Source organism: Columba livia, chromosome 12, assembly GCF_036013475.1.
Source record: "Columba livia isolate bColLiv1 breed racing homer chromosome 12, bColLiv1.pat.W.v2, whole genome shotgun sequence".
Lineage (NCBI taxonomy): Eukaryota > Metazoa > Chordata > Aves > Columbiformes > Columbidae > Columba > Columba livia.
Window position 1 is genome coordinate 13,608,468 of NC_088613.1, and position 22,698 is coordinate 13,631,165.

The window sequence follows — 22,698 nt, forward strand, 5'->3', positions numbered from 1 at the left end:
ACACTTAGGTGATCAGTTTGGGGTGTAGAATTTTTGGGTTTGTCCTCTGGTTTTATTTCTTGAGCCAGATTTCACTAATGGTAACTACCCTTGATGAAATTGTAATTTTGGTTAAGTCTTGAAAACAGCAAACACTTGAAGTGACAGAATTAAATGAGAAAATTGGGTAGCTCAGAACTGAACAAACTGAAATGAAGATAAGCTGGAAAAAGTCAGTTTGTTTAAAAGTGAGCTATTTATTTAAGAAAAGTAGAATAATAATAACAAAGACTAATAAAAAGCATGAAATAGAATGTTGATGTTGTGCGGTCTGTTTCTTTACAGGAAGATATGAATCTAAATGAAGAACGTAAAGCTCCTTTAAGAGATAAAGACTTGACCACAAAACGTGAGATGGTTGTCCAATACATTTCTGCAACTGCCAAATCTGTAAGTAGTCACCTCTCCAAGACAAATGAAAGAAAGAAGCTTAAATTTATGCGTGGTATACTTTTTAAGCTTGAAACTTTCAACTTTTTTGTTTGGATTTATCTTCTAAGAGTGATAGGAAAAAAAGAAATCTGTGCTTACCAGTATAATTTTAAATGCTTGCAGATGTGTCTGAAGGGTTAGTTTGTTTTTCGATTATTGTACAATGTGAAAACTTAATGCTGTCTTGTAAATGGTAAGAAATTGCAAATCCAATGATGTAGAGTAATGTGTGGAACCTGAGCATATCTCTGTGGGATTCATCTTACACATTTTTGGTACCAAAAGCTTTTGAAGGGGTAGCATGACTTTGTGGTTTCATTAATGACATACATAATAGATGTACAATTTGCAGTTTTAGAAACAGGGGAACAACATATTGAAAGCATTTAAAAATTGTAATGAAGTCAGTATTTTAGCTTGATTTGAATATGTTGAGTATTGTTGCTGGGTTGAGAACTGCATTAAATATTCTGCTAAGAAATGTTCCGAAGGTAAATAAAATTATTCCTTTAGTGAATAACGAGTTTCAAATTATATTTTGAGTAGAAAAGTATATTTAGACCTTTCATTTGTGTTGATCATTCTTGGTACTTAAGTTGATTGATTAACTGTTAGTTTATGGATTGTGCATTCAAAATATTTGAAGTCTGTCTGTTTTGGGGTGCCAGAAGCATGAGAGAACCACTGGATGCCCCAACACTTGTTGGGGTGGAGAAACACCATTTAAAATAGTGAAGAGCGGCAATTTTCTGCAGTGGGAGTCATACTAGTGGGTTTAATAGTACTAATTAGTTATAAAATGCAACAGTAAAGTGTGCTGTGTGTTAAAAATAGACTATGGCACACATAGTTCCTATGTGAAAGAAGAATATGCCACAAAGTTCACGAATGTGCGATGAAACAAATATATATATATATATATATATATATATATATATATATATATATATATATACACACGTATGCTGTGACTTCTTTAGAAAAAAATTTGTCCTGATTTGTGCCACTATTTGTTGTTTAAGGAACTCTAGAGAAGGTAGAGTGAATTCTCAGGAACTGAACATATTACAGTATTGGGAAGAGGTTTTGGTGGAGGGTAGCTTTGTGTATTGAAGGGGCAATAGTAAGTCTCAAGCGGTAAAATTTGCTATCGACTTAGTTCTTTAATAAAATTGGTTAATGTGTATTATGTTATTTTGAAGTTAGGATGAATTTCATCTTTTTTCACATCTAAGTTATGTACAATAAAAGATTACTGGGTATGAAGACTTTGTGGAATAATTGTTCAATAATGGCAGCACTGCCAGCAGTTCTACTGAGCTGAATCTTGAGTGCTAAGTACAGATAGCATTAAATAATAATCTGTTTCTTTGGGAAATAAACTAGCAAATTAAATTGTTTGTCTGAATAATGAATCTGTAAGCAGTACATTTGACTTGTTTTTCTTTTAACCTTTAAAATCTGCTTGGCAGAGTTATATTTAAAAAAAATTAAAACTACAGTGACGTGCAATTATAAATGCAAAGGCTTAGCACCAAAGTTTATAAACTTAAGTGAGGAAAAACATGCATTATAATGTGCAAATGATGATTTATGTTTTTGAGAGGACTGATGTTCCTGCATGAGTTCATCTTATACAAAATCTGCAGTGCTTTAGTTTGTCCCGAAAGGAATCAAGTGCCTAAAGCATGGTCTAGCTAAACATGCAAGTTACTGGAAAAATATTTAAGCTTATGCAGTGAATATTATGAAGTTTCCTGTTAGTATAAACTTTGCCTAGACTGTTTTTGTGAACTATTGACTATCTGTTGTGAGATATTTGTCTTCACTTGGTGATCTGTCTTAAGTTTTGCTTAATAAGTAAAAATACGTTATTGAAGCAGTAGAAACTTTCACAATGGAAGCAGTTGCATTTCTTTCCCAAGAAGTAGCTGGAAGATGATGATCTCTCTTACATATAGTAATATTGCAATGTAGCTGCCTCAAATAACATGATTTTGTAGCGGAGTATGAAAAGCACGGCTACCATTGCATGTCTAACTGCTGAAAACTTTAATGGATTGCATCTTTACCGCCATATGTACTGCAGCATGGGAAACTTAACAGAACTGGGGATATGTTGGCCAAAATATGCTAACAATTAAAAAAAAAAAAAAAATCAAAAAAAAGTCCTCATACAGGAGTGCAAGCTTTAAAGTCAGCGCCAGTATGGATGTTTTAAACGTATGCAAAATGTTTTTACTGATGGAAAAACTTCCATCAGTATAGACTTAGGTTGAAGCTTGTGTGCTTCAGTAAGTCCTTGCAATTGAATCACAGCATTTGAATGGAATGATTTAAGGTTGTTCAGAAATATGAATGACCTTTCTGTAGCGTGTTACTCTAATTTAGCTTTTAATTTAGCACCTTAACTGATTTAAAAAATACAGAAAGTTGAGCTCACTTGTAAAATGTTGATTGGGATCTTACAATAAAAAAAACTTCGTTTTCACTGTTAATTTTATCTACTGTTTAGTTAAACTACTGTTCTGCTTAGTTGAGTTCAAGCTCTAACCAATTTTTACTGCATCATGAATTGTCAAAATTTCTTTTCATCGGGCCATCTTCAGGCTTGTCTTCCATGAAAATGCTGATTGCATTCAAAATTGTCTTCCTTGAAATTCTCTACTCTTGTCTTTGGCCAAAGATAATTGGTCACCTGTCTTTCTTTTTTATACTGAAAATACTTGGGCCTTTTCTTCTGCTTAGAGCTTCTGAGACACACTTAACAGTGATGTGACTTTTCTTCCAGTTCATGTTTTTTTTTTTTTAGGCTTTTAAGCTCTCCACTCATTTGAAAATATCACTCTCATCTGCTGATGTTGTCTTAACCAAATTATTTTTCAATTTGGTGCTTTTTCTCTGCCTTGTGTGCCATCTGCAGCATGCTGACCATGCTTTTCTGAAACACTGTGCTGTCTTCAGAGTTCTGAGTGAGAAAGAAACCTTGTTTTTCAATAGTTCAAAAAAGCTTTCCTTTTCCTTTGAGGATGAAGGAAAGATAGAAGATAATAAGCGGGATACTTTCACGTGAGGTCGTTATTTGTACTTATGATTCCTTCTCTTGCACAAAGAGAAAAATTGTTGACCGTGGAAATGATACTTGAGAAATGGTGAGGGCTTGGAGTTCGGTTTCAGAACTGAACTTGGCAACGTCTCGTGCCATATTGAATGAGTTGAACGTTGGTGGAAGAAAAAGGTAGTAAATTAGGAAAAGAGACTGTCTAGTGATGACAGTCTGTCTAGTGCTTCTAGAGGAGAAGTGATTGTGAAAGCCTTGCAGGGACTTCTGTCTTCTGAAGGACTTCCTAAATGAATAAAGGAAGAGATGAGAGTAGGAAATGAAGCAGGTAGAGGCTGAACAGATATAATCAAATTCAGATCCTAGAACAAAATCATACTGTCCCAGGATCTTAATCAGTAAAAGGTGGTTATTTAATAAATTGCCTGACAAGGAAAAGCCTACAATATTTAGGCAGAAATACATAGTCCTGGTGCTCACAGGAACATGGTCATTTGTGCAAAGTGATAGAACAGGGCAGAGATGTACTGCCTGTCTGTAGTTTCTTCTGTGCAAAGTCAGCTTCTTGTTCATTAATACACAGAGATGTTGTTTCATGGTAAAAAGAGATGTCATTCTCCAAATCACTGTTTAATTATCCACATAATTAAAAGCATCCATACTGAGCAGTTAAAGAAAAACACCACATGAAATTTTCTGAAATGCAAGTTAGATTTATAACTCTAGGGCATGGTTTTGATTATGAAAACCTAATTAAATTAAGTGATGACATCATAGGAATAGATCAAAAGCTTAATAATAAATCAAGTTGTTATATGTACAAGGAAGTCAGTATGCCATTAGTTTTTCTGTAGTTTTCTCAGTGTCATATATAAAATATTTGACCTGATAATTTTAACAAAATGGCATATCTCTTAATCTTTCAAGAGTAGATGTCAAGCAAGGAATTTACTTATTTGTTTGTAAATGTGTAAAATTCTGATGATTCAACAGCAGAACATAGGAATTTCAAATTATTTCTCCTACAGTAGAACTACTGTTTTCCTGTTGAGAAGATATAACTCTTAAACAGTGTGATAAAATAATAAAAGAATGTAACTACTACTACTAATGATTAGAGACTGAAAAATTTGTGTGATGCTACATCCTACTAAGTACTTTGCTGTGTTTATTTATGTATTATTATTATTATCTCTTTTACACAATAACCTCTCTTGGCTGACCACTGCATGCAGATAGTCGGAAGTAAAGTTCCGGTGAGTATGAACATGATAGTTTTGTTGTTTTTTTATGAATTCGCTTCCATTTTTAGAGATTAGGCTGGCACATTATGGACATTTATATTGGATTTAAAAGTTCAGTGGGCATAACTGAATTCCTATTTTATCAAAATAATTATCAACTACCTCAGTCATGTTTATCTTAGCAGTAGGAGATCATTGATTGTACTCTTGAGGGAATTATTCTTAAGTTTTCAAGAATCTATTTCCAGATACTTCAGACTCACTGAGAACTCATCTGTTCATTGTAACAAATATAACTTAGGCTTGTCTTGTAGGCAGTCACTCAAAACTTTAAATTTACAGTGTTTGGTTTACTTAGTTCTCTTTAAACATGGATATTTTTAATATCCTAATTGTTAGTATTCGTGTCAACTGCTGGATATCAGTGTGAGAAAAAGACTGATACAGAGGATTCAGGTGGTCAATTAATAAGCATAAGATGAGTTCACTCACAGCATAGCTTTTTTCCTTATTGAGTGCACAGCTACGTTTTATGTTGTCATGATTGAATTTAGTGATTTTTTTTTTTTTAAAAAACAAGAATTTGGTACTTAATTTGTTGGACTGAATTGAGCAATTTTTTTTTTTTTTTCCTAAAAAACCTGATAGAATCATAGAATTGTTTGAGTTGGAAAGGACCTTAAAAATCATCTAGTTCCAAGCCCCTTGCCATGGGCAGGGACACCTTCCACTAGATTAGGTTGCTCAAAGCCCTGTCCAACCTGGACTTGAACACTCCCAAGGATGGGGCATCCACAGCTTCTCTGGGCAGCCTGTTTCAGTGCCTCACCACCCTCGTGGTGAAGAATTTCTTCCTTCTATCTAATCTAAATCTCCTCTCTTTCAGTTTAAAGCCATTTGCCCTTGCCCTGTCTATATCTGCCCTTGTGGCAAGTCCCTCACTGGCTTTCTTGTAAGCCTTCTTTAGGTACTGGAATGTTGCTATAAGGTCTCCCTGGAGACCCAACTCTCTCAGCCTGTCCTCGTAGCAGAGGTGCTCCAGCCCTGTGATCATCTTTGTGGCCCTCCTCTGGCCCCTCTCCAGCAGGTCCGTGTCTTTCCTGTACTGAAGGCTCCAGAGCTGGATGCAGGACTCCAGGTCGGGCCTCACCAGAGCAGAGAGTGAGAATCTCCTCCCTCAGTATGCTGGTCACACTTCTTCTGATGCAGCCCAGAAAGCCAACTGTATCCCGGGCTGCAAAGTGCATATTGCTGGCTCATGTTAAGCTTCTCATCAGCCAACACCTCGAAGTCCTTCTCTTCAGGGCTGCTCTCAATTGATTCTCTGCCCAGCCTGTATTTGTGCTCTGGATTGCCCTGATCCACGTGCTGGACCTTGTGCTTGACCTTGTTGAACTTCACGAGGTTCGCATGGGCCTACCTTTCAAGCCTGTCAAGGTCCCTCTGGATGGCATCTCTTCCCTCCAGTGTGTTGACCGCACCACACAGCTTGATGTCGTCGGCAAATTTGCCGAAGGTGCTCTCAGTCCCACTGTCCATGTCATTGACAAAGATGTGAAATAGCGCCGGTCCCAATGCTGACCCCTGAGGAACACCGCTTGTTACTGGCCACTTGGACATTGAGCTTTTGAATGCAACTCTTTGAGTGTGACCACTGAGTGGTCCATCTGTCAAATCCATGTCTCTCCAATTTAGAGACAAGGATGTCATGTGGGACAGCATCAAATTCTTTGCATATGTCCAGGTAGATGACGGCAGTTGCTCCTCCCTTATCTGTAAATGCTGTAACCTTATTGTAGGTGGCCACCAAATTTGTCAAACATGATTTGCCCTTAGTGAAGCCATGCTGGTTGTCATCTGGCACATCCTTATTATTTTGTTAGAAATTGGTTCTCAAACTTGTTTACAGTCCTTTGGTGGCACATCTGGGTTGTGTATAAAACTGGACGTTTGCTAAGTCCCTCCTAATATTTACGGAGGTCCTGGGTGAGAAATTTGTTTGTCCAGCTAACAAATTTGAAATCACCTGGAGTCAAGGTAAAGTAAGACAAACTGAAATAAACATAGCTAAAATACTTAATTTGTGCCTGATTTTCTAAATATTAAAAAGAAAAAGTTTGTGTAGAGATAAAAACTATGCTGAAGTTTATTTTTAACTATATCTTGCACTGTAAGGTGTCTCTCCTGTCTCTTTGTCACTGTTGTCCCTTAAACACTTAATTGTGTCATACTTATAGATTTTAATTGATTAGATTTACCTCCTTAATGGGAAATCAAGCTAGGGTTTTATATACTTGTTTGGGCTTTTTTTTGAGACTTCGAGGAGTTCTGCTAAACTTAGTTTTTCATTAAAACTTCATAGCTTCTGACTTCCCCAGGAAAGGATTTTAAATGTGTCGTCCAGGCTTTCATTTGAGTTGTCATGAATGAATAATTCCATTCTGTAATTGTAATACTACAAAGGTGACTGGTCATAAAGTAATTTCTAAGATTTTTGATCTTATGTGTTGATTTAATCTCTCAAAGTTCTGGTGCGGGACCTAGCCCTCTGAGTTTCTTTGTACTTCGCTTTTGCCTTAGTCTTTATTAGCTCCTCTCACATAAAGCATAACTTTCACTGAGACCTTGCACTTCAATGAGAAATGTATATAGTCAAATCTGATCCACATAAAAGCATAACATTACTTAAAAATAGTATGTGAATCCAACTCTCTGTGAATGGGGAAATTTAAAGAAATAGCATCTGCTTTTAGCATTCCAGTTAGTATGTCTAGAGGTAAGAGTTCATTGAGACTGAAAAGTTGGTTGCAGAAAATAACAGCAAGTAATCCTGTTAAGCTGAGAATCCTTTAGCATGAATCAGAGTACTTGTGTTAAAAGCTTTCAGAATGGATTTTTATGAGCCATCTCTAGCCGTCATCTGTTTTGAAGCAGAGGGTAAAAAGGAAGAAGAGACAGTTCCTTATTGCTCTGCAGTTCAAGGTGCTTAGTCACAGGAGAAGTATGCCTGTCTTGTAAGGTATGCTAAGGATGCTTAAGAGATGGTGATGCCAATTCTTTTTTTAACCTATTTTAACTGGTTTTGAGGGAGTCATAGGTCTTCTGAAATGCTTAGAAAGAGGAGGCAGCAAGAGCAAGCCTTGATTTAAATATGAAAGAAACTGTAGGAAGGACCTTAAATGCCTGGTTTGAATAGGTATGTCGCTAGGAGCTTGCAGCAGAGTACAGTGGAAGGGCTAACCACAGGAAGTAATCTTTTTGGAGAAACAAATATGTCTTGCATTCTAGAGTGCTTTTCAAGGTCTACCTTAACATATAATGGCATTTAATTGAACTTTCTGTTATCTTGTTATAGATGTAGTGGCTTACAGTAGTGCATCTGTTTTCATCTTTTACTCTTAGGGTTTTGGGAATGGCTGTTGTCTGAATGACAAAACCTGTACCAATAGTGTGTAGATGCTGTACATTAGTTACACATCATCTTTTTTCAGTTTCCGTCAAATTCAATAAATGACATAAGCCTGTTCCTGTTTTCTAGTCCTTTACCTTATGGTTTTTCAGAGTAATGATTTTTCTGTAGTATTGTGATTTTTAGTATGTAGAGCTAATATACTTACCTGATTTAAAGTAATTTTCTATTCTTATAAAGATAACTTCCACCTGTTTGTTTTTTCTTCAGTGGAAGAGCATATCTTTGTTTAGGTGATTGATAGTGACGGATTGTTCCTTTATATTCTTTTTACTCATAGTTATGTCTGTCTTGGTCCTTCGATGTACAGGGTGTTTCAAAAACATGGGCCCAATTTCAAAACAGTATATTTCACAATGGCAGCATGTTACAGTTACACAAAAAAATTACATCTAGCATTAATCATTGGAGACTCTATGACCCACCCCTTCAAGTAGCAAGAGTTTAATTCATAGGCAGTTTGGTTGCAGAGATATAGTGATTTCAAATTGGGTCACTCTTTTTGAAACATGCTGTGTAACTGGCCTGTATTGTCCAGCTAAAGGTGCTTTGTGTGTCAGCAAAAAACATCTTTGAAGTTGCCATAGTCCGGAGGACACTGTCTTAATGCAGTCACAGTTTGTGGCGTATTTTTGTTTTGTTGAGGGCAAATAATCTGAAAGAGAACTGTGTAGCTTTTCACAGTATAGTTATATGCGTTAATACTGGAATATATCTAGGTCAAAAACATGAACTTAAATGTTGACAAGTAATTTTGTCATCAGGCATACTTAGTGCCAGTTTTAGAAAATGAATGGTAAGAATTTGAATAGAGCAAACCAGAAACTTCATAAAAACTGTAACTTTTTGAAAGAGAGAAAATGGGAAGATTACAGTAGTCAAAGAAGTTTCTGATATAATTAATATCAAATACATGTAAATACTATTCTAGGTCAGACACTTTTCATGTTGCCTTTACACCCATGACACATCTTTATCAGGTTCTCTTCAATAGACCACTTAGAGCTAAGGAGCTTTAGGAACTGCATGATAATCATAACCGCTCTTCTGAGCTGAGACTGCTTTTTCGCAACTTGTCAGAGCTGTACGAAAGATTAGTTGCACCCTTTAGTGAAATGTTTTGTATATTGTTCATGGTTTTGAATACTACAGCTCTAAAAACTGATTATCAGGTATTTTAGTACTGAAATACCTTGTAGGTATTCTTCTGTAATGACACTTCAGTAGGGAGATGAGCTCTTTGTCAAATCTTCCATATGATTCTTTTGTAGCAAACAAGATCATCTAGATATCTCTATTAGTAGCCAAACATGGAATTATGCTACAGAAATAAATCAAATCATGCAGTTGCATGCTTTTTAAAAAACTGATTTAACGGTGGATGCCAGCTCCTTTTCAAAGTAATTTTCAGAGGTTTATCTGCTTCCGTTCTTTTGGAGAAGGGAGAATTAATTTGAGTCAGGATATGTCCATAGTGATAATGCACAGCATTTTTTTTAAAAAAAAAGAAGACAGGTACAGTGGGAATGATCAGGCAAGCTTAATAACAAGTATGAGGGTTTTATGTCTCTATGGTAGTTTCTACTGCAGTGTTGTGGAGTAGATGTTAAATGAAAATGTGTAGCAGCTAAGCATGTTAATACAACCGAATGATGGAACTGAATTTTTATATAAAAGATGTAGTACGTGCAGTTTACTCAAAGAAGATTCCCGAAAAGTATTTACTATTGTTACGCGAAACCTAAACTATTTAAACCCTTATGACAAATCAAATTCAAGTTGGATGTCTTTAATAGTTGTACAGGGAAAACGGTGATTTTAAAAGTCACGTGGAAATATTTGCCTTACATGTTAACGTCTAAACACTACTATGATCAATATAAATTTAAGCAGCATTCTGTCTTCTGTGATAGGGTGGACTGAAAAACAGCAAGCATGAATGCACACTGTCCTCACAAGAATATATTCACGAATTGCGATCTGGAATTTCAGAGGAAAAGCTGCTTAATTGTCTTGAGTCTTTGAGAGTATCTCTAACCAGCAATCCAGTCAGGTAAGTAATAATTTCTACTGTAGTTTTTGCTTAGCAATAAAGAATTGTGGGGCTTTTTCTGAAACCAGAGTGATTATGCTAATAGTTGTTGGCATGAGAATGTTGTTCTCAGCACAGTGGAAAAGGATAAGTGAAATGTTTGCAACTGGTTGCAATATCTTCTCACCTTTCATGGTGGGTGTTAACTTCTAGTTGTGGGAACTAAGCATTTGTCTTACTGGTTAATCAGGCCTTCCTGGGAAGTGGGGCTTACAGCGGTGTCTGTGAAGATATGCAAGCAGTATTGGAGGCATAACTTTGCAAGCTTTACATTTGATTAAGAAATAATTATAAGCATTTTTCTTCCTTTTTCCAGCTGGGTTAACAATTTTGGACATGAAGGTCTTGGACTTCTGTTGGATGTCTTGGAAAAGCTTCTGGACAAGAAACAGTAAGGATTTGGACCATTGGAAGGGGAGGGGTAGGGAGCTTGTAAAGATTGCATGTAAGTTATTTTCCTCCTTCCTTTCAAGGCAAGAAAATATTGATAAGAAGAACCAACATAAACTTATCCAGTGCCTCAAAGCATTTATGAACAATAAAGTAAGAACCATTTTAAATTCAGATATTTTTAGCATATTTGTTTTTTGTTGCCTTCAAGATCTTTGTAGCATGTTGAATCTCAGAAAAGGAACGAAAGTTTGTGTATCCAGTGTCCGCTGACTGTTTGGAAACATAGGCTAGTAAATTTAGTGTAACCTTTTGTTCAGTGTCTTGTTCATAAGCCTTCTGAATATGCATTTTTGTCCAATTTTTGTTAAACGCTAGTAATTTTTGGAAGTAAAATATTTGGCAGACAGTGATAGTATGGATTTAAGGTAAGTGAATTAGGAGTTTAATTGTTTGTGAAATGGAAAGGAAAATATTTCTTTCTAAATTCTGATTTCTATACATGATTGTATTTGTTAATAGAATGTACTTTTAACCTGATTTTTAAATTGAGTATGATTTAATACCTCTTTACCTACAGTTTTATAGGTTGGTAGGTGGTAGATAAGGGCTAAAAGTTTGGTCTAGTTTAAATTGTACTCGACTTGTTTCTAACATGGGTTACTCATGTTCGCAAAGTGTGAGTGCTGCTTCTAGAAGTTGATGTGTTAAACTTGTGATTTTGCTGTACTTATAGCAAAATCTAAAGTGTTATTATAATAATTTTATTCCCTCCCACCTGCAGCAAATATAGCTGTGCATTAAGTTACTTTTAACTACTGCTACTCAGTTTAGTAAAATCTCACTTCCAGAATAGCCCATCTGAAGTGGGAAAAGCAAACTTAAATATTCACATGCTTCCCCCTATTCCTGCACTTAGTGTAACCTGGAACAATTAGATATCTGATTTACTAACTATCCTTTAGTTAACAAAACCAAAAAAGAAAAATACTGCTACTTTTGAATAAATGACAGTATTTAAGTTTTTTTTATTAATCTGTTCAGAAAATGAATATGCAATAAATAAAAGAAGATAGTTCTTTCAACAAATAATTTCAACTTCCATTGATCATTGTGTGGAAAATATTATTTCAACTTGCCAGCAGCTGTTACAATTACAGGAAAAAAAATGAGTGAATTTTTCCTACTGTTGAGGTGTTTCAGATACAAACCAGTTTTTTATCTTCTATCTATCTGTCTTTTGGTGGATACCCGATTTTACAAGATATGGCATCTTCCTTAGGAGCTGGCTGGCTTGCTTTCTTAGGAGAAAACCTCAAGTGTAAAATTGGGAAGACTGACTTGTGTCACAGGTGGTAAAAGCCAGAAGGTTTTAGTGTAGAATGTTGCCAGAGTTCATATGGGAAGGGATGTGTGTGTGAGGATTCCAAAGGATCTAAAGCCCAAAGATGATGATGAGTATTCAAGGCAAATACAGTTTCTTCACTGTGAGCTTTTTGTTTCTTTAAGTACGGATTGCAAAGGATTCTAGGAGATGAAAGAAGTCTCTTGCTGTTATCAAGAGCAATCGATCCAAAGCAACCACACATGATGACCGAAACAGTGAAAATACTTTCTGCTATCTGCATTGTTGGAGAGGAAAATATGTAAGTAAAATACTGAAACAATTTTTTTTTTTTTTGAATGCTCACAGATTGTCAGTTTGGACACAGGTGAGAAAACTTGTCAGTGAAACAAATGTAATGTAACCTGTTAAGTATTTACTTTCTTAATGTAGCTTAAATGAAAAGAGACTTTCACCCGTTCTGATGCATTAATCCAATATTAAGTCAGACAAAAGCAAATGAGCAGAGATCTACAAATCATGGCTTAAGTGGAAGGTCTGAAAGGAATATGATTGCTTACTATAGAAAAGACTTCCTGAGCCATAACTGTTCATAAGTGGCTGCTGAAAACAAATATTTTATATATCTCTGAGTATGATCAGGAATTGTGAACTTGTAATTGCCATAAGTAAAGCTGTCAGATTTAAAGACAATTAAAACCATAGTGTGTTAACATGGAGCACTACCGAGCCTGTTTTTGTGGGGAAGACTGAGATTGGGACATTTTCCCTGAGGAGGGGAGGTGAATTTATTATATTTGAAAATTACTCATTTGACACCACACGTTAAGATTTTTTATTAGTTTGCAAGATAATACTATAGAAAGAAATATATTTATGGATTTTATTAGAATATCACCTCTATCTAAAAATAACAAATTTGACAGGGCAGAAAATTAACATTTGAAGCTGAAGTTTTGAATAGTTCAAGTTATGGAGTTATGTACCACAGGTTTCTGAGCTATTTAGAACATAGATAATCGGTTGGTGTATGTTTGCTTTAAATTATTGACTGGCTTAGTTTACTGAAGGTTAAAAATGGCCAACTCCATGTCTTATATGCAATAAAGAGAAAAAGACATTTTGATTTCTGAAAAGACAATTAATTAGAATTCCCAGATGTCAGACACTTCAGGTAGTACCTAATGCACACTCATGCAAAGGTAGTGGTGTTGGGGTTTTTTTTTTTCCTCCTTTTTTTTGTTCCTATTGATTGTTTCTTACCGGAATGTCACAATAATATAGAGATTTACTCACCTTTTTAAAAATATAACATTATGTATATAGTATAACTTGGTTCTTGGCTTGTTTTTAACTTTGTAGATAAATGCATTCAGATTTTCTGTCAGTGCACTAAAGTCTTGAGTAGTGGGCTAAGTATGTTTAAAGTGAGGAAGTTGACTGGTACACTTTTTGACGGTTTATTTTTCTCTTAGTCTGGACAAGCTTTTAGGTGCTATAACCACTGCTGCTGAAAGGCACAACAGGGAACGTTTTTCTCAGATTGTTGAAGGACTGGAAAACCATGAATTCTTACAATTGCAGGTGGGTTTATATTTTAATATGCTTACTAATACTTTAGAAATAGTCTAAAACACTCTAAGACTGTGTATTATTTTCTGACCTTTAAATTGCTTACCCGCAAAATCTTTTAGTGCTATTACTCCAGTGGCCTGTAAAAGAGGAAAAATAAATAGAAATGGCCTGCTGATACTAGGTTTTCTAACTGTTAATGGTGTGAAATGAAGAAACTCGCTTTCTTGTCCCAAAAATAAGATTGAAAATTCTTGACTGTAATAAAAAGAGAGTAATTAGTGGGTGACATTCCTTTTCTTGAATGCCAGATGTAATGTTCAGGTGATAAGCTTGTGAAAGCATTTTATTATCTTTGTCACTGCTTAATCTTGACTGGGAATTTTGTGTTTAATGGACCAATGAAAACCCAGCTCCCAGTCTGTCCTCTGAAATGTTTCAGTTATTGTTACTGGAGCCCAGAGGAGGCTGCAGTTTAGGGAGCTGGAGGCATTGCTCCCTGTGCATCTTTTGGGCTTAGGAAAGAAGCAGAAAAAAGTACTCACTCCTAAATTGTATTGCTTCTTTAAACACCTCTCCCCAAATCCTGCCCCATCCAAAGTAAAGAAAAATTCTTACAGCTCTGAATGGATTTCATCCAAGTAATATGTTTGTGAAAAGATGAAACATGTTTGTGTTGTGCTCTTGAGGAGAGTGTTTGAGTTTAATTTAGAAGCACATCTGGAATGCCTTAACTGAGCACAAACTTCAAGTATCTTATTGTTTGAAGTACCTGTGGCATGGACATACGTCCAGTATTGTTTACCTTTTTGTAATACTGGTGAATGAAGAAATAGATAAGCTACTGAGATTTTCTTCAGTCGAGTTTTATTTGGCTGTGAAGGATTTTGGTTTTATAATTTTTCCTGGTAATGACAACTTAGTGGAAATTCTAGCCTATCTCTGGTAAATTGAATGGTTGACCTTTTTTGAAAAAAAAATAATGACACCAGGACAGTGTGATAATTCATTAATCAGTTAATAATATGAGAGTAAATTGACTGGGAGTAAAATTTCTGGTTTTAGATATTTAAAGCTCGGTTTCATCCAACATAGCCATCCTCTTAATACAGCCATCCACCTACATTAAACAGAAATAAGCCATAGTGAAAACTGATCAGTGTGAAGTGTATGTTTTTATAGCTGTCACGTTCAGTATACTGGCTTTACAGTCAGCTGAAGATAGACACGTAGCTTAATGTAATATCTTTGTGCAGGGAATGCTTATATTTCATACAAAGTCATGTATTGAAAAGAGTTACTTCAGGAACTATAAATGACATTCTATTCTTTTTAATGCTGTCACAAAATAATTCATTTTGAAGTTTTCTCCTACTTTATGATGTTGATTTAAAACAACCACAAAACATTCCTGTCTACCCCTCCGCCCCCAAAACCTGACTTATTCATCAGTAAAGGTACAATTGCAAGACTCATTACCTTGTTTCTGACAAAATCGTTCTTGACTTGTAATGTATTAGCACAAGCCATTAAGCAAGAGGTTCTTCTGGCAAAAGCAATCATAGCAGATGGCACCTCTTCTCTCTATTAATTTCAGATTGGACATGTACTTTGGCTTGTTAAGTCATGTCATAGTAGTAAAATAACAAGAATCATTCAAGCAAGCGTGATGATACTATATTACATGAAGATGCAGCTATATAAAGGGAGTGCCTTTGAAAGTGTGTTTTAATAGAAATTTAAGACTCCATAAGGTGTTCTGTTAAAATTAGATAGTGAATGTAATCAAAATAGGAAGGGTGCTGTTATCTGACTTTTCTCTGCAGCTATTGATTTTTATTTATTTATTTCTTCTACGCTAATGCTACTTCTATTTGCAGTTAACATCTTTTGCTAAAGTTGGTATTTCCCTGGAGTCCCATTTTAGTCTTTTAACATGGATCAGCACTTTTGGCATTATGCTATTGTCTACCTGCTTTAAAGTAAATCAATTAAAGTGCACAGCTGTTCAATTAAAGCATTAGCCAGTATATTGAGACTTCAGGCATTTAGCAAAAGTGCTGTGCAGAAGTAGAAAAGACACCTGGTGATGTGAATTATTTTGTTTATGGGTGTTTTTGGGGTAGTGGTGGTGATGTTTTTCTTAAATTTTTTGATTACTGTAAAACCAGTTTATTTTCAAATTGGTAAATACTGAGGAAAAAGAGGAGGAGTTGAGTAAACTGTAGTGAGAATAACTTTCTGAAATAAAGTATGATCCTTTATGTGATACAATTCTGACATAGCAGAAGCACTCAGAATATGAAAACAGAGCAGAACTTGCTGTTGCTTAAATTAACCAAAGTCAAGTGTTGCATGTGTGCCATATGATAAATAATATCTATCTCTTAACATTGGTTATATAATTAAAATGAAATGGTCTAAGACCAGTGTTTATTTTCATTGTATACATACTAAAATTTTTGCCTATATTTCCAATAACAGGTAGCATGTATGCAGCTCATCAATGCCCTTGTTACATCTCCGGAAGATCTTGATTTCAGGATACACTTGAGAAACGAGTTCTTACGTTGTGGCCTGAAGAAAATATTACCTGTAAGTCCATCTGTATGTAGGAACTGATCACAGTCAACTGTTTGTGTATGTTGAAGATAACCAATTCATTTTACTGAGAGTAGCAGATGTGAAAGATTGGAAGTGAGAAATGTCAGACCTCCGAGGGACTGTCAAACCAAATCTCCTTTCATTTGGTATACTTGAAAATTTAGTCTCTCATTAGCTATGTAAACCATAGTGGTAGTAAATATATTAAAAATGTAATTAGAGTGGTCAAATTTAGCATAATGAGCTCAAGTCATATGCAGCTAACGTGAGTCTGGCTGTGGAACCAATCTTGGATTAACTTTCTTTGTATATGCCATTCCTGTTGTTTTTTGTAAAATATATTTTTCTTTAATCTGCCTTCTTAAAAAGCATTTGGAGTTTTTAAAGAAGAATCAAATGGACTCCTTCATTCTTTTGTTGACAGAGTTGTTGACAGTTGGAGACTGCTTGTCTTCTTGCAGCTACACAGAAGTGTGCTTTTATGGGTGGCTGTGGATGCGTATTTGTGACTTAGGGGTAGATTAGTAGCTCTCTTCCAAGAAACCATTCTGATACTTACATCAAGAATACGTGTAATTAAGCAACTCAGCAGTTTCTTACAAAATGTAATATAAATTAAAGAATACCTTTGTTTGAAAATATATATACTTCTGTAACTTTTAGGATATGAAGTTTTGAATCATCAACATTTGTTAGGAGTAAAAAACATTCAGTTTTTAGTACATTCAGCTTTGAAACTTACTGATGTCTGTATGTTACTTTTTCTTAGGCTATGTATTTAGGTTTTATATCATGTATATACATTAAAGTGATCTTTGCCTTTATTTGCTGTAGAACATTAGAAAGCCTGAAGAACTCTTAGGTTTTTTTAATCTACTGAAAATTAGTTTACATATTCAAAAAATGCTTAAACTTTAAGAATTAGGGGTGGGTAAGCTGTAATACCAGCTAAAATATTCAATACAATCATACTGTTTATTTGTAAGGTATTAATTACAACATACACATTGAACTCAGATCATTAATTCTGCAGAGAATGAATGTCTAAGGTAGAGGAGGTTTTTTTGCATAAGAAAGCAACTATCTTAATGATAAGGCACCTCAAGAAGACTTCATGCTCATATTTGTAGGGGTAAAGGAAGCTAAACTTCATTCTTAAGTATGTTGAAGAAATTGCTTTTATTTCTTACAAGAAAAACTTATTTTTCCCTGCTCCAAGTATTAATTTTTGTCTTGGCTTTTTACTTCTCTTGTAAGTATTTCTCAATATACCATGGTTGCTTTTATGCTGTGACCTAGATGAACTTAATTAGAAGTGTTCATGTTTGTTCTGCAGCCCATACCTGCTATATTCACTGATACTTTGCCTTAATTTTTCTTAACTCTGCAATTATAATAAAAAACCCTATGCACTGTTCCAAAGGTTAATGTCTGATGTTTTGTTATGATACAATCTTTGAAGGAGGGGAATTCTTGCTTTGAAAAAGGGAAAATTAACATATACTATGCCTTGAAAAACAGGGCTTGAAAGATAAGGAGAATGAAGAGCTTGATATTCAGCTGAAAGTGTTTGATGAAAACAAAGAAGAAGACTTAATTGAACTGTCACATCGTCTTAATGATATCAGAGCTGAAATGGAATATCCTTTAGAGAAATGATGTTATAACCTGTTGCATCATTTAATAAGGTTAGAAACGTAAGTTAGAATGCTCTGTTTTGTTAAAGACTTATTTAGAAAATGAGTATTTAAATTTGCATGTCAAATGTCAGTCACTGGAAACTGAATTAGTTTTTTTGTAAATAACATTTATTAAGGTAAACTCTGGCTTGTAATACATGAAGATGTAAAATTACACCCATGGAAGGTTTTAAGTTTGAAGAAAAATGAGTTTTGATAAGGTGGAACAAAATTTCTAGTAGGTTCTGAAGCAGTTAAGGTGCATACCTTCCCTAGTTGTGAAGAAGCAGCAAATTTAAAGTTACCAAGTTCATGATGATTGCTTGCAGTTTTTAAGAGTAGTAACTGATACTTAAATGGAGGAAGGTAGACAAAAATCAATGAGAAGAATATAAAAGCACTAATAAGTAGTGTTGTTGCATTACAGAACAGGTAATTACAGGTTACTTTCTGCTTTAAGAAATTAAAAAGATTGACTACTGTGTATTTGCCAATAGCCTGACTCACTTCAGAATGAAAATGAAAGCTGTGTGGGAAATATGCCTGTAGAATTCTTGATAAGTATGTACTATGATTTTTCTGAGGGACAGAGTTTATGTGGATAACCTTAGTGGAAAAAGGATATTTAGTAATAAGCATAAGTAATAAGTTCAGATTGTTGAAAGTTTTACTTGAACAGTATGAATGACATCTGGAGAACTGGGTTTGGGGGAGATGTTTGGTTGTGTAGTGGGGTGTGGTTTTTTTTCTTTTTAAGGCCATGTGTTTCCTTAACGAAGTTTGCACTGATGTGCATGAAGTATTTCATCTGCTGTATAATATGTTGAAAGATACTTCTTCTGAAAATTACTTTTTGTCAATTCTCCAACATTTCCTTCTCATCAGGAATGATTACTATGTCCGGTAAGTGTCAGCTGTCAGGTTTGATTTTTTGGGAGCGGGGAGGGAGAGGAGTAGAAATCAAGACCCTGGTAAACTGAGTAGCTTGTGATGACACATGAACTGTTGTGCAGTAACTGATGTGTTATTTCTCTTTCTGCTCAATGCTAATATTGAAAAGATCTTATTTAACACAGGGTGTTTCAAAAAGATGGACTCAATTTGAAATCACACTGCTTTGAGACTGTGTTTGTCTTTTTGAAACACCCTGTATGATATCACTTGAACCCTATTCTAACACCCTTATCCCAAAATGTCCTTACTTGTTGAGCACTTTCTCCCTTATTCAAATTTAATAGCTTCATGGCTTCAAAAGAATTGAAAGTTAGTTGCATTACTTGTAATTGAAAATACTTCCACAGTGTCTTAGACCTTGTCTTTTCAATGTAAGCTTCTCTTACGGGCACCTCATAGTGTTTAGCAGTGTCATAGTACCACATACAAAATCTTGTTATAAGAAGTAATATTTTAGTTATAAAGGGATGATAAAAACAATTGATATGCAAGATGATAAAATTTAGAGGTAAAATAGAACCTGAGAAATCTTTTTATTTTTTTTTTTTTTTAAATAAATTTGCAAGTTTGGAATATCATCAGTTTAGGTTTAGAGTTTCCTACTTTGAGAGCTCAGTTGTGTATGAAATTGATATGCAATGCCTTGCACTGGTAAGAACTAATAATTTTGAGGACAGAATCTCCTAATCTTAGAGATTCCCGATGTGGTTGTGTAGAGATGTATATCAAGCAATTAAGGTAATAATTAACTCATTTTTGAAATAACTGAACATTGCTACTGTTGTGAGTGGCGGAATTCACTGTGTTGAGGACATGCTAAATAAATTCTTTCTGCATATATTGAAAATACTAAAGACGTTGCTTATTTTATTATTGTCTGGTAAAGGATAAATGAAAAGTGAACAATATTTTGTGTAGTCCTGAACTTCAGGTATCCTGAGAAATGACAACAAGGCTTAATTAGTCAGAGTACAAATATGACTTTTAACTTGATCCTTTTACTGGCAATTGTTCATATAGTAGGAGTTGAAGTTACCCCCTTTTGCCCCCTTCATGTCACCTAAATGATTGTTCATATTCTTATTATCTTGTGAAATGTTTCCTTTGTTAGACCTCAGTATTACAAGATAATAGAAGAATGTGTATCACAGATAGTATTGCACTGCAGTGGCATGGACCCAGATTTTAAATGTAGAGGAAGAATGGATGTGGATTTTACTCATCTTGTTGGTTTGTATCCTCTAAGCAATTTTACTTTGTTTTACTGAAGTGCATGTTTTCCTTTGTATGCTTCTGTCTAAACTTAAATCAACAGTGTGAATTACAGTTTTCTGGAAATATGCAGGTAGCCTACAAGTGTACTTGTAGAGAAGGACAGATCAAGCTTTGCAGCCTTCAATAAAATGACACTGATGAAGTTTGTTTCTCAAAATGCGTCCTGTTTCATACCTAAGTATGACAGTCTTAATAACAAAAAAAGAGTTTGTTCACAAATTCTGTGAATTTCAGGTCTGTTAAAAATACCAAAATTTACATTAATGTTAATTCTTAGTGGATTTATAAGAGTTATATAGTTCATTCTAAGACTGTTTTCTGTAATATTGTTTTAGTATTTGAGGCAAATGAATCAGTTAAAGCATTGAGGGACTGTGGATGTTCCTGATCTGGAAAGGAGGCTTTCTGATTTGAAACCTCAGCAGTAACTATTCCTTCATACTCATGTGAAAATCCTTTTTTTTTTCTTATTCAGTAGTAGATTAATGTAAAAGAGAAGGGCATGAACCTGAGATCAGTCAGAGACAGGACAACTATGATGATTCATCTTCAACCTTCTTGGTCATGTGTCCTCACCACTTTTTTTAATATTTTTGGATTTTACTCATCAAAATAATTCACCAAATGTTTGGTCAGATCAGCTTAGTAATTAATTGTATTTTTTAACTTTTTGTGTCATGATGTCAGAGGGTAGTTATAGTTGGAAGGCATCTCAGAGCCGTGAAACATTTTACCTGATTTCTGTGTGGTATTTTGTTTAAATTCTAGATGCTTGTGTGGACAAAGCTAAAGTAGAAGAGAGTGAAAAGAAAGCAGCAGAGTTTTCCAGAAAGGTAAGTCCTAATCATAGTTCTTCTTAAGGCAGGGGACAGAGGCCTGACAGGAACACAGTAGACTTGTTTCACAGTTGAAACGTACTGGAAATGGGGAAAAAGTATCTCTCGCAGGCAGGATGTTCTTTGACATTTAATAGCTCTGTGGGTTTTGGGTTTTTCTGTGTGTGCATGGCTCAGATTTAGCTTCCTTTTGAATTCAAAAGTAGATGAGTGGTATTAGCTATATGTATCTTCAGTTGTATTCCTCTGCTGTAGATGACTGATGGAGAAAATTCTACTTGTTGCAATTTTGTCCTGATATACTTAGTCATAGTTAAATACCTAAAGTGCAGTTATATGCTTAAAAAGGGAAGGGAAATGTTCATAACTCTTCATCTAGCTTTGTTTCAGAACCTGAAGAAACTTATTGAAAAGCAGTGTCATTCAGTGTTTGAAAAAGCATCAACTCTTTAGGCACAGAGATACTAACATTAAAATATTGCTTTATGTCCTTATAATGGCCATGATAAATTATTACGTTATGTGGGAGAGAAATTTATTTCCTAATTCTTCACATTTAGGAATCTTACAGTGCATTTTGGAACCTGTTTTAAAGCAGTTTTAGTCTTCTGGTCCAGTTTTATTTTATTAGAAACTTGATAACTAAGACCTGTTTCAGTCATGGGCTGTTTTCATTTATTACTAGAGAAAGGACAGAACAGACATTTAAAATTATTTCTGTAGGAAGAATTGCAGCTCAGTATATTTTTCATAGTAAAATTTTTGAGGGGTGTTTCTAAAGAAAATGGCACTTACCCTTCTGCTTTATCACTATTGTTGTTTGTGCTGAAAATATCTTGATACAACATGTTTTCTCAAGTTACTTAAATTATTGTTTCTGAGCTTACGTTAATGGATAATTTGTCAATCATAGATCAGCACATCCTACCTAAGGGTATGAAATGCTGAACATACTATAATAACTACAATAGTAGTTGAAGTTTACATAGCATGTTGTTGTGTATTAAAAGCATTCAAAATTTCATATTTTGCCAGTCTGTTCTAAGAAGTGTTTTGCAGGCCAAAAGGCAGTATGTGTTCTTGAACATGAAGATTACAAATTTCAAATGAAGGGTGGAATTAAGTCATTAGCTTTTCTCTCTTTAATGTTAAATGTAGATGCATTTTTAATAGGAGTTATGGTGTCTGTGCTTTATAGACTGCAAATTGTAGTGATGCTTCCCTGGCAGAGATGTTTATCATAATGTATTTTCTTAGTGGCAGTCAACACATGTTCTTCCTAGTGAAAACTTGTTTTGTTCTGTGGTAGAATGAATAACAGAAGCTTTTAAAGATGCTGATAATCTCTTAAGTCTAGTAAACAGTAGCAGGATGAAAATACACAGCAAATTTCTCTCAACTGCGTTGTAAACTGGGCTTCTGTTTTATATGGGGACGTCAAGACTAAAGGGATCTATTGGCATTTTTGGATATCTCCTTTCTTATGTTACTTTATGGGTGATATTGCTGAAGCTGCACATATCTTTCTTAAGATGTAAGCTGAGACTTGTACTTGAGTTTAGGTCAAGAAGTCTGCAATGTTCTGTTGAGGGGTTCTGTCAAACTTACAGCTGTACTAAGTGTCTGGATCTGAGTGGTTCTGTGTCATGAGTTGTTGATGGAAGACATATGGTACTTGAATAACTCATATTGGATTTTTTTTTTAA

General features: G+C 34.8%; 1 protein-coding gene across 6 annotated transcripts in view; it reads left to right on the forward strand.

The window, feature by feature from the left end:
- The window catches only part of DIAPH2 (diaphanous related formin 2), a 212,389-nt gene that overhangs the window by 20,835 nt on the left and 168,856 nt on the right, over positions 1-22,698 (forward strand). For 4 of the 6 annotated variants that reach the window (XM_065077869.1, XM_065077866.1, XM_065077868.1 and 1 more), the window contains 12 exons: positions 325-429; positions 4,768-4,788; positions 10,159-10,298; positions 10,654-10,728; positions 10,811-10,880; positions 12,237-12,373; positions 13,548-13,656; positions 16,129-16,239; positions 17,770-17,888; positions 18,714-18,830; positions 19,993-20,111; positions 20,925-20,989. In XM_065077869.1, the coding sequence (XP_064933941.1) occupies positions 325-429; positions 4,768-4,788; positions 10,159-10,298; positions 10,654-10,728; positions 10,811-10,880; positions 12,237-12,373; positions 13,548-13,656; positions 16,129-16,239; positions 17,770-17,888; positions 18,714-18,830; positions 19,993-20,111; positions 20,925-20,989 (1,188 nt within the window). The remainder of the gene's footprint in view (positions 1-324; positions 430-4,767; positions 4,789-10,158; positions 10,299-10,653; positions 10,729-10,810; positions 10,881-12,236; positions 12,374-13,547; positions 13,657-16,128; positions 16,240-17,769; positions 17,889-18,713; positions 18,831-19,992; positions 20,112-20,924; positions 20,990-22,698) is intronic. The other 2 variants (XM_065077867.1, XM_065077870.1) reach the window with 1 other exon arrangement.